Source organism: Centroberyx gerrardi, chromosome 21 (genome assembly GCF_048128805.1).
Source record: "Centroberyx gerrardi isolate f3 chromosome 21, fCenGer3.hap1.cur.20231027, whole genome shotgun sequence".
Lineage (NCBI taxonomy): Eukaryota > Metazoa > Chordata > Actinopteri > Beryciformes > Berycidae > Centroberyx > Centroberyx gerrardi.
Window position 1 is genome coordinate 16910644 of NC_136017.1, and position 12908 is coordinate 16923551.

At 40.6% G+C, this 12908-nt stretch overlaps 1 protein-coding gene across 1 annotated transcript in view; it reads left to right on the forward strand.

Annotated features, from left to right (window-relative positions):
• The first annotated feature begins 3890 nt into the window (after window positions 1-3890).
• adarb1a (adenosine deaminase RNA specific B1a) overlaps window positions 3891-12908 on the forward strand; it is a 28449-nt gene continuing 19431 nt past the window's right edge. Inside the window, exon 1 of the mRNA XM_071902110.2 lies at window positions 3891-3990. Within this exon, the coding sequence (XP_071758211.1) occupies window positions 3891-3990 (100 nt within the window). The remainder of the gene's footprint in view (window positions 3991-12908) is intronic.

Consider the following 12908-nt stretch of genomic DNA (forward strand, 5'->3'; position numbering starts at 1 on the left):
AAAAGTGTAATTCCTTACTTTCAACCTTGCTGTATGAGAGTGGGAGAAGGTCTGCATGTACAATTAGTGCATGTGTGTTTTTGCCGTGTGTGTGTGTCCCTCCCTGTAACTTCAAGTCATTCTTATAGATTTTGTACTGAGTGGGAAAAGCCCGTATTCCCTCTTCTTGCACATTGAAATGTGGGAATGTGTTTCCTGTTGCTTCTTCCCAAGCATTTAGAGAATAACAAGCTCCTTCAGCCCTGATGAATGTTAAGATGTGTATAAAGGAGTGGGAAGAGAGGGAACTGTGTAGGAAGAAGGAATATCATATCATGCAGTGCATCCAGCCTAAATCTGTGGGCTGCCAGTGTGTATATGTAAAGTACAACAGCTCCACCTACAGGCATTTTGTTATAATTACATGTTTTATTGACAGTCTAAACTGAAGACTAAAGGTGATTTTACCTTGATGCTGATGATAGTCAAAAATCCTCCAGAATTGTATTCTCGCCTCTGAAACAGCATTTAGACCATCATGGGACACTAAAGCTCTCCACTGAAACCCAGGATAATGATAATAAAATGTGTATTCATACTGATCAAAACCTGTCTTTAGAATCAGTTCAGTGTCTTCCTGTTTCAATTGATTTTATGAATATGATGCATTATTTTGGTTGTTAAAGCTCTTTGAAAGACTTTTTTTTAAACAGTTTTACATGAATAAAGATTGCTATTATCTGTAGTATTATTTGACATGGTTATGTTCTTCATTTCAGAACACAAAACTGATCAAGTCCTCCCAGAGCCTGCGGCAGACATAAGCCAGGTTGGTTGAATTACTTATTTCCTTTTTACAGTTTGTTCAAAGGTACAGCATTCCCACACTGGAATGCTGTATGTATGGAAAACCTGGAAAAGTCATGGAATTTTAAAATGGCATTTTCCAGGCCTGGAGAAGTCATGAAAAAATGATAAAAGGGAGAAACGTTTTGGAAAAGTCATGACATTTTATTTGTGGCAGAGTTAACATAATATTGTAATCCTTGATTTTAAAGTGAAAAACAAACTAATGCTTAAAGTTAGTGTAGTTTTTGGAAATGGGTCATGGAAAATTTGAAAAAGGGGTCTTGGAGAAGTCATGGAAAAGTTTGGGAATTTCATCAGTGAAAAGGTGTGGGAACCCTGAATATTGATGGGAACCCTAATATTGATACAAGACTTGGTTTTTAATTGGAATGTGGCTGTTAAAGGTTCGGAGACACTGCATCAGACTGTAGTGTTTCCCTAATAAATAAAACAATAAATGGAATATAATGGAAAGGAATGACAGCACAGCCATAGAGCAAAACCATTTCTATATTACCAAGGGAATACACATTTTCATTCATTTTCTTCTTTGTCTCATTATGTTCAATTGCTGTTATTTTGCACGCCCTCACATTGCTGTAACTCTCATACTTACCATTCATCCGTTTCCATTTAATACTTAACACGTTGGAAATTATGGCTGCTGCAGCCCTAGGGGATCATTTCATCTTATCTTAATAGCAATAATTATTATCATAATGCCTTGGTAATGTCTATATAGCTCTGTTATGATTCCATTATAGCCCACAAGGGGGCGATGTAGGCTTTCCACCTGTCCAAGCCTCACCGGGGTTCTGCAGTTACAACTCACGCCTCACCAGCTAATGGCTGAATTGAATGAGTGAAATGCCAATACCAGATAATGTCCTCGGCTATTATTTCTAATGCTGTGTTCACATTCTGTCACGAACACACGAAAAATATGATCTCCATTATCCAGTTACAAACCATAGCTCATCTCTATCTAATACGGCATCGCATAAAGCATGTCTGGAGCACTGCTAAGCCCTACTGGGAGGGCCCGTTTCTATTGGGTGCTTAGTTGCATAGGAATGGCCCTCTCAGATATGGATTTGGTATAATGGGAGACAAGCACATTAAGTGAAATGAAGTGACTGCTCTGTGGTGTAGTTCAATGCGTGGAGGTCCAAACACACAGGGAGAACACTTTACTTCAAGTGATTATTATAAGGCATCATAAGCGCATTACAAGCACATTGGGAGTGCCTTATAATAACAATAATCAGAGCATAATGTAATAAACACAGACAATGTAAGTTTTGTCAACATTAAGGTTACGTGGTGAGAACATAGACACCTTGATGTATTCATTTAAGTTCAATGTAATTTTCTGATGTCTGATTATTTTGTAAGAAAAGTACCTACAATACATATTGTATAGGGATGGGACGATATATCGGAATTCAATATATCGCAATACAAAAATGTGACCATATGTATTGTGGGGCAGAAAAAATAATCAATATTAGCTCAGTTCACTCATGAAGTAAATTAAAGGTAACTTGGGGCAGCCTATGAGACAAGGAAAGTTACTGAATACTATTTTCCTATACTTTGCACTTACTTACAGTCAGCATCATTATCATAAAGTCATCATATGTTTTTGCTGTTAAAGGAATACTTTGACATTTTTTGAGTTTTATTGGCTATTTTTCTTCACTAGACACTATATTAAGTGCTTGGTGAATCTATATTTGAAAAGTCAGTGTATTCTTTTAATAGAATGAAGAACTTTGTTTTCAATGTATAATGACCAAGTAGTTGCTTGTACTCTAAAAAAAAAAAAATACTCAAGTCTCTCCTAGAGCTAAACAATGTCTGTGTTTATAGATTGTTATCTTATAAACCATCAGATGCCTATTGATCACCTTCATAGCTGTTCTTGTCTCACAGTCAAACATGGGATTTGTCAACTGTGCTTTCCTGGGAAAATAAGATTACAGTTCAGGCAGAGAATTTTTTTTTTTTTTAGTTCTGGTTTTCTTTTTGTGTGACAAGAGATAACCCCTGTTGAATGGGATCATGAACGCAAGATATTACAGTTACAGTGCCAGTTAAAGAATGAGTGTGTGTGTGTGTGTCATTGGTTGTGTGTAGATGTATACCGATATATGGGGTCGATATTGGCTTTTATTAAAAATCAGATCTGGTCCAGTCAGTGTGGTCCACCTATGATGGATATGATGCAGTTTGATTGATTACATATTATAGAATTAATCAATACTACACTGGTTCTCTATGGAAGACTTTAACCTGAATTGATATTCTGAGACATTCTGATCAGATTCCACACAAGCATGAATACATATGTTTTTCTAGTTATGATTATTATGATCCTGGCTTTCGATGGAGAGTTTTAGTGTCCCATGATGGTCTAAATGCTGTTTCAGAGGCTTTTCCAAGGATAAAAAAAAGGACAAGGATAAAACTCTGGAGGAAACACTGAATATTTAGAATTTTTTTGAATTTAAAGATCTTGAATATGGGCAGAAATGACCAGCTATTGGCAGTTTCAATCCAAAAACATCACCATTGGCCTTGAGAAACCCATATTGTTTGAACCCTAGTATCTACGCATCATTATCGGAGGAGGGAAGGTAGAGAAGTGACTCGCTGGATAGGCATTTCACGGCATTTTTCATCAACGGCGCCAGCTTGCCAACTTCATCATAGCCGCGAGTATGGATTTCAAGAGTGGAGGGTGGAGAAAAAAAGAGAGAGGAGGCAAGAGAAGAAGAAAAAGCCAGAGAGGGAGGGAGGGAGAGAGGGAGGGAGGAGACTGAGAAAGATCCCAGCCCGTTTATTTGACAGCCGTTTACCACGCCGAGTCAATGTGCCAACAGCTCTCCTGCCTTTGTCATGGTCGACTGGCCGCCCCTCCCTTCCCCTCCTCTCCTCTCCCCAAAGTTGTACAAGGGAGGGTCTGTATCTGTACTTAGCACTAGGCTGAGAGAGAGGCTCACGTTAGACCCTCCAGGACCAGCTTAGGGGACAGATCGGCGTCGCTAAGCCCCGCGACCATGGCTCTGCTGCTGGACGGCTCTCAGACCACGGCGGCCTACTACTGCCTCATCCGGCGGAGGTTCAAGAGGAGGCGGAAGAAACGCTCTGAACGCAAAGGTACTCCACCTCTACCTGGCTGCAGGACTCGCGTGGGTGTTTGTTTCTGTGTTTGGAGCCTAAATGAAGTCTATTGAATTTGGAAAGGATGCTGCTTAGCGGTTCACCAAGCAGAGGATCGTGTTAGTTTGCTTGAGTTGAAGCTTGGACAGTATTGTTTTTGCCTATCAGAACGGGGAAGGTCAGATGAATCTCTGCAGGTTACTGACCTAAACTGATTGATCTGTTTGTTGTTGTGTAGCTTATGTATTGTGATTACCTTGTTGTGAAAAAAGGAGCATCTTGGGACAAGGCACCATTCACAAGAATCTGACATTTAAGTATTCTTTTATCTCATCTCATCTTAGTTAAAGTAGTAAGTAGTTTAGCCTTATTGACAACTAATTTACTGTCTACCAAATGACAAAAATAGTGTATGCAAAGGAATCAATTTTAAGAATCGGTGTTTACTTTTTGAATATCACGTTTGATATGAAACCAAAACTTTGTGGGTTTTTTTTATCATGGAAACAGGATAAGTTGATAGAGAGTCCAAGTGTGTTTGATGCTGCAACAGTGACAAATGGATTAGCTTCATTAGGCATCATGTATTCAAGAAAAATGGGAAAACAATTCTGCACACTGCAAATAAAAGGCTAAGACAAAAATGTTCATTTAGTTCAGAAAAACTAATTTATTGCATAAGTGCCCAACTTAAATGTGCAAGTGAAAAAATAACTATATGTACAAAAGAACTAAGGAGCAGACGTTTCAGCTACATGCTTTCATCAGTGCTCTTCAGACAGCACCAACCGTAAATTACAAATACACAGTGGCAAATATGCAGTATTTTGGCCTTATTGGCAATGAGCTTACTGTCTACCAAATTGTGAGCTTGGAATTGTACTGTTCTATCTGCTTTTTTTATATATATCAAACCCCTAACCCTTTTTTGTATTTTTGAAGAACCTTTTTGGGGTTAAATATTTAAAAAGACAGAAAGTACACAACAGTTTTACTAGCTGGTATGTCAAGTCTTTGATACTCAAAATCTCAAAACTGCACAACCTTGTAACTCCAAACTCACAAAATGTCAGAAATAGTGTGTGCAAAGGAATCAGATTTAAGAGTTTGTTGGTAGTTTTGAGCATTACATGTTTGATATGAAACTAAAACCCCTGTTCTTTATTATGGAAACAACACAAGTTGATAGAGTCCCAGCTCAGGATTCTCATCAAAGTTTTTTCTGAGGACCTCATAAGAGCCAGGGAAGGGATTAGCTTCATTACTTAAGGGTTTGCATGCATGTATTCAGACACTAATCACATATGCTTATAGTGCTACACCACTAACCAAAATGTTATTAATGGTAAGGTTCTGCAATACAAATCACTCGATTCCTCTGAAGTCTTTATCAGTGACTGACCTTAAGCAGGGAGGACAACTTCTGAACATATGAGATTTAGTGGCTGACAATGAAAACATGGGTGAACTTACATTTTAGGTTTGAGATTTTTGCAAATGGTCGATCTTTATCTTTCACTAGCTAGCTGATCCTAAATCAGCAACTCTTCAAGGCTTGACAACTATGTGTTCTATTAACATTGAGATTTTTCTTCATGTAGAATGTAGCTCTGAATGTGAGTGTATTCAGCTGCTCAACTTCCTTAGTTTAAAAGGAGTAAAATACTAGTTTAGAAGGTGCTGTTTGGTTTGGTTGGAGTTAGGTGTTGCCAAACTCAAAACACATTAAAAGAAAGTGAAGGTAGGCTACTCTTCATCCTTTATCAATAATTAAAATGCTCTTCATTTTAGTAGCACACCAGTAAGGATGTTTCAAATGTCTTTGGTACAATTGCATATGTTTCAAGGCAATAGGAGTGTCAAAAGCCATGGAAAGCATCATCTGTATGCTTCAGTTTTCAGTGTACAGAGAAACGGGTGGCCAGGTACTGCGTCTTTCATTTCAGGAAAACCCACCTCATAATAATAATAATCATAACAACAATAATAATAATCTCCCTAAATACATTGTTCTTCGTTAAGATTCTGAGTACAACTTTCTCTGTGCTTTTTCTGTCAGCAAAATTCAGAAGTTACTTATTAGAATAGTATTACTACTACTACTGCTATTACTGTTGCTACTGCTTATTACTACTACTACTACTACTACTACTACTACTACTACTGCTGCTGCTGTTGTTACTACTAGTAGTACTGCTACTACTACTTTTACTGCTACCACTAGTGCTGCTATTGCTACTAATATTGACCTACTGCTGCTACTACTAGTACTACTAATATTACTAATACTGCTACTATTAACACTACTAGTGTGACTACTACTGTTACTATTACTACTATTACTAATAGCCTCTCTAATACCTTGTTCATTGCTGTTGACAAAAGTTACTTGTTGATAATAATAATAACAATAATAATAATTAATATGCAAATTACTTCAAAAAATCTCAAAGTGCTACAGAAAACAATATTCAGAATGAACAGAGAAATCATTTGTCGCTGGCCAATATCAGTATCATATTGATGGGAATGGATTTCTGTACTTCTTCATAAATGGACATCCTGGTTAGTTTTGAAGTAGTTGACAGACATTTCAGGGGAAATGTCACAGTGGGGAATTTGACAGCAGCCCCCATCCTGGTATCTATCTACTAATATAACTGTTTCATAGCTCTGCTCAGGCTCAACTATAATATACAGAAGAACGTGCTTTGATTTGTTTTACTTCTGCATGGAAGTCATTCACCCCTACAACCTCCCTGTCAAACTCCACTCTGACCTAAATGGCATTAGTCACATGTAATCTTCTGATTATGAGTGCCTGAATATGGTCAAATTTAAGAGAGCATGCATTTTGCGCACCTTCCAACCTAAAGCATTCAATTCAGCACCGATACAGTAGATGTTACAGGATATATTTAGTTTTGAGCCGTTTTTTGGCGAAAGTGTCCCTAGTTGAATATTTGTGTTGTTCTAGAGATACCGTTGAGTCCCCAGGCAGAGACCAGTAATACGGTTCTGCTGAAGTAATTTTCTGTTACATCCTGCTTCATTGGGTTTGTGCATGATTGCAGACGGCTGCTAATATTTTCACTGGCTGAAAACATCAAGTGCACTTAATCCTCACATTAATTCAAATTTCCTCTAGCCCCATAAAAAGCCAACACAGCAATCGCAGGGTTTTTTCAGCTCTTTATCCCACTTGGGAATATTCAATTTAGCCTAACTGTAATTCATGGGAAAGCGGGGTAAACTGTATTGTTGCTTAAAAAACTTAGCCATTGTTCATACTTTGCATGCGGGGATAGTAAAAAAAAAAAACATCATTGCCGTGTCCCTGCTAAGCGGGGTGTTGTGAGATGAACTGAAGTGTGAGTTTAATCTACTGGGAGCGAAAGTGAATTTCAGACAAGGTATAAGCGGATGTGCTCCGCGATGCGTATACGGCACGCTGCGCTAAGGGATGTGTCTGTCGGCCCCGAACCTCCGCCGCAGATCTCTGTCTGGCAAACAGCCTCCGCTCTGTGATTTGGTGGGGTTGATACAGCACCTCCCCCCCCCACCTCCCCCCCTCCCCCCGCACCCCTCCCCCTTTACCCACCAACACCTCACCCTCCCTCCTCCCAGCACCGACCCTCCCAGCCGGAGGTTTTATTTTGCCTGAGGCTCTGCTGATAACCGGAGTCTCCACCGAAACCCCGAGGCTCTGGGTTGTGAGCTTCGCCGGGGGCTTTGACACACAAGCATCCCTCCTCCCACCTCCACCTCCACCTCCACCGTCCATCACGTTGCCCCTTCAGACAAGTACAGGAGGAGGCAGCGCCGTTCTCTCCAATTCCTCCTCCACGCCATTGACTGATCTCCCATCACCTCTAATAGAGATGCCGTAGCTTCACCCTGCTTGCCCAAATTAAATTCAGGTGTTGGTGTGGACACTGGCGGGAAACCTTCTCAAACCACAGGAGGTGATGAATCAAAACTTAAGAGTGGAATACAAACTGCCTCTTGAACAGCAGTGAGCGAGCTGATGTCTGACCAGAAAAATCATTCCAGCGTGGTGTGGGAGGATTTTACTCAACAGTCTGTAAAACCTGCAGTGAAACCTGCCTCACTCTGCCGTAAGGAGCTGCTAACCCACCTAGAAGAAGCTCTTTAGTGTCCCATGATGGTGCTGTTTCAGAGGCTTTTCAAAGAATAACAAGAATAAAACCCTCAGTACTTGTGATTGTTTGGCATGAGACCGGTCAAATTCGGCACAAAATATCAGCTATCAGCAGCTTCAATTCAAAAATATAGGTATTGACATTGAAAAACTATATCGAACCTTAGTATCTGTATGAGTATGCCTGTGTCTGTCATTACCAGAAGTAAGCTAGAGAAGTGACTGTCACTTGAATGGCATTTTATGGCATTTTTCCTAGAAGTTCTGGCTGGCAAAGTTCATCAGAGTGTGGATTTCAAAGTTGAAATCCAGTCGGATATCAAGAAGACATAGCTTACTTGTTATGCATCAGTATCGGCCTTCAAAAATCCATATCAGTCGAACCCTAATGCCCCCCCACCTGCCTGTCCGTCAACCCCTGGTCTCACTAATCCTGAGGCCGTGGGGTGTGAAATTCAACATCAGCCCCCAGCTTCCCATCCCTTCCCCTCTCTCTCTCTCTCTCTCTCTGGGAGATAGCGGAGGACCTGGCCCGGCCTTGACTGGGGTGAGGAATACAGCGATAGCCATCTGTTGTGAGCAGCGGGGCCAGTGATGCAGAGCGAATGGGGTTGGAGGAGAGTCACTGAACGCAAGGGGAACCTGAAATCTCTCCTGCCGTCCTTCTGAGACCTTATGAAAAATAAAAACCCCTCAGGAGAGCGACTGAGCCCTAACGCACTTGCCTCGGCGCGACCAAAGCCTGTCACCCCAGTTTACCTTCTGAGAGAGTACGTCATTGGGCAGCTATCACGCAGGCCAAGAGAAAACCAAATGAAAGTTTTACGTTTTACATTTTAGGTATTTCACTGATGTTCTTATCCAGAGGGACTGGCACAGTAGAGTACGCTTCAGTTCCTAGATCACCAAATATTACAAGCAAACGAAAATAAGGAGTGCAAAGGTCAGGATCATGACCATATCGTGTAAGAGTGCATGCAAGAGTGCAAAGGTTTTTTTTTGTTGAATATGAAAGGTTGTATTTCACTTAGGTAATCATACATTTGCTTTTTAAACTTTCTTTTGTGTCTTGGCTAAATTGACTCCATAAGATTATGTACTGAGGCCCAAGCATTCCTAAACCTTTTCATTGCAGCACCACTCACCATCTACAACATTAGTGCTGTCTAATTAAATAGACTTGGAAAATCATTTGGCAGATGATTGGGATCTTACAGCTTCCTAAATTTATTGCTGAAGTTATGACTTGGAGAGTTTAGCTGGGGTTGGACTTAACAGTCTGATGCAAAATGGAGAATTAAAGCTTTCACTCACTAATAGTGTAGTGTGGTAATTGGCACTCTCAAAACCAACTTGCCCAGAAGAAATCCCCAGCTCAAAACTGCTATGCCAAATAGGTATTAAATAAATAAGGTCGTTCATTGCATTTACAAATTACCCTTCACTTGGATGAGAAAGTTACTTGGATCATGTAATGTAACACTTTTTTTTTTTGTCCCACCTGGTAAAATCACGTCATAGCTTATAGAGTTCTCATCTGAGTAGAAACATTTGAAAGATCTAAGGATAAGAAGAGGTTTTTTTTCCATTCACCCATATGACATTGTAAGAAGACGGTACTCTCATGGGAACGCATTCTTGCTCTTTTGGGTTACTCAGCGTTGGAGCGTGGCCATGTGTCCCAGTTGGCCACCGCAAGCAGAGCTTTCACAAGCATGTAGTCGGTAGCAATTTTCAGGCCCAGGAGGCCAGGGCTACCTGTGATGGCGTTAAATGAAAATGAGAGTGTGTGCCAGGGGAACAGTGGAGAAGAGTGAGAATAAATTGGGAAAGTTGCACAGAGTAGACAGCGTAGAGCACAGTCTTGAGGCTGACTTGGAAAAATAGCTTATTGCAATCTATAAGCATTCAGGTATTACAGCCGCAGTTATCTGCATTTCTGGTTTGTTTGGAATAAATAGAAGAACTGGGTAGTTAGCATGAGTAGCGATAGCCACCATGCCTACACCACCACCTACAGAAACTCAAACTGCATCAACAGAAAATCCAAGTTTGATTGACAGGTGATCTCTGGGAAGTGCAGTGCAGAAACACCACAGAAGTGAGCGCTTAGCACCAAAGATGGAGACAAAATTTAAAAAATTTGGTATTTAAGGATTCTGTTTTCAGAAGAGTTACGTTAAATGTCAAAATCTCTAGATTGTAATTGAAAGGTTTTTTTTTTTACAGCAGGAGCTGTTACTTCATTAAAAAAAGATTTGTAATTTTCAACACAGCTCTATCTCATTTGCCACAAGATGAATTTGTGCTACTTTTCTAAGCAACATATGTTAACAATAACCTATATTGACACAACATATGAGCATATGTTATGTTGGAAAGTCAGACTCTCAAACCACACACTCAGAATATGACACACTGTCTTTTTTGGCGTTGAAATAACAATAAATAAACAGGATATATTCTACATTGTCACTCTGTGTGTTCATGCCTAAATCCCCTGTTGGCCTGAAATTGGCTTTTCAATGATGTTGGGACATTTTGGTTGTGGCTATCAAGGTGAGGCTAGCGACCACAGAGCAGGAAGTAACAGCAGTGGAGGAAAGCAGGAAGAAAAGAAAGGACAACGGAACTAAATGTTCAAGAACACCGCGAACGTCAACGTTCCTTTTTTTATTGCAAATTGTCTGCGTTCACCATCTGCTTTACAGTGCCAGTTACCTCAGCTGCAGACCAGATGACAGCTCATCAAGATGAGTGGCAAGTGTTGGAGCGGGAACTTGACCACCTGAGGGGGAGGAGGGCGGGACTAACAATACGCTTCCTGCCTTAAGGCCAAGAGTTGCAGATTTCGTACACACTTCCGGGTCATCTGCAACACCTCGAATTATGCTGGATTGATAGAACTAAACACATTAGCTGATTTCATAACCGACTCCTATGGTCTTCATTTGCGAACGCGCTTTCAAAGCATTCTCTCTTTGTTTCCGCTGCAGTTTTGGAAGCGGATGATCCACTTCGTTGCTTTACCTTTAGAGAAGAGGACACTACAGCGGGTTGAATAGTTTGCTGTCAGCAGCACCGATCTGTGGGGGTGTATTGGGGTTGGGTGGGGGAGGGGTGGGGGGCGGTGGTGGTGGTCTGCGCGGAGGTCCCGGTGGTTAAATGACTTGCATTAGCGTGCGGAATTGATACAGCGTTTCGCCCTGCCCCCGGAGCCATGGCCACGGCCACACAGCAAATTAAAGCCGTCATAAAGATTTCACAGAGTGCCTGTGAAAATGCTAGAGAGATGGCCGACCCACCAAGTGTCCTTGAGAAGCAGCGGGGATTTTTTTTTTTCTTTCTGTAGTTCAGCAGCACTGGTGCGGTTGACCTATATTAGGAGAGCTGTTTTAATGCTGTATCACAATGTATCACAAACACAGAGGGGAAACCCACCTATACTCAGTTTACCTACCTTTTCATTTGTGGAATAGAGTTTGACATAAATCTTCATGACATAAATTCATAGTATACATCTTAGTAAGTCATGTCAATTCATTTGAGGATAGAGTCTTTCAAGGAAAAATGCATAAATGAATGCTTTTCTGATTGAATTGTGTTTATATTGGTGGTTGTTTGCCTTATTATGACCATAGTTTACCCATTATTTCATTTACCAATACATCCCTGTTCACACATATTCCCAAGGAGGTGGAAATTGAATCAGAATTCTGTTTTGCAGTATAGCTTGTTGGCTTATTCATTTATTTGCTTGCATGATTCACACCTAATTTAATGGTTTTCCGGGATTCTGTCATTCATTTCTGAGTCGTATACGTGATTTTGTCTCAATCTACTGCAAATGTCACATTTCCATCCACCACCAAAAAACCTGAATAAGTAAAAAATAAATAAAAAAATAAATACATGAATACATAAATAGAAACTTTCCAAGACCTGCAGGTTAATAACCTTTCTATTTGTACCTGTCAAGCCGAAAAGGTCAAGCAATGAGCTTGTTGAATCGAGCGAACTTCCCCGAAAACGTCTCTGTTTAATTCTTTTGTTCTCATGCACACAATCACAGTTAGAATGTCAGGAGTTTGGTTTCTTTGTCAAATCTTCAATTAGATTTACATTGTGGTACAATACCATACTGTAGATCCCATTATTTGATTTAGGGCGGCTTAATTATGGAATGCATGCCCTATCGACTGTTTTTAATAGATTCACAAAACAATTTCAGTTTTAATTTACGAAAAGTTATAGCCTGACACTTTTTCCCATCCGATGTGACGGCGTGATAAAGATAGAAACTTCCCTCCAGTGTTTCCAGGTGACTTCTCTCAGTCCCTTCACATCCACCATCTCATCACCTCTCCCGAGCCTATCAATATGTCACACCCTCGTCCGTCAGGGTCCGAATTCGGCACGTCTCAAAATGTCATTTCATGGGGAGAAAATGGAGTTTGTGTGCGAGAGAAGCGCAGTGCTGCCGGCAATGTTCAAGAAAGTTGTTTTCTTTTTTTCTTTTTTTTTGTGTCACATGTTTGGTGCCTCAATTTTTTTTTTTCTCGCCCCCCGCTGTCTGCCTCGCCTCTGGATCGATCCATCTGCATTAGGCCGCTAAAAGAGTTCTCTGACAGTTGTTTTCAGTTGTTTTCCCTCTCAGGCTGCGGTTGTAACTCGCCTCTAGCACCAGAACATGGCTCCGAAATCCATTTATCACTGTCGGCTCAGTCGCTAGTTACCGCTGATGGCTGGTGTC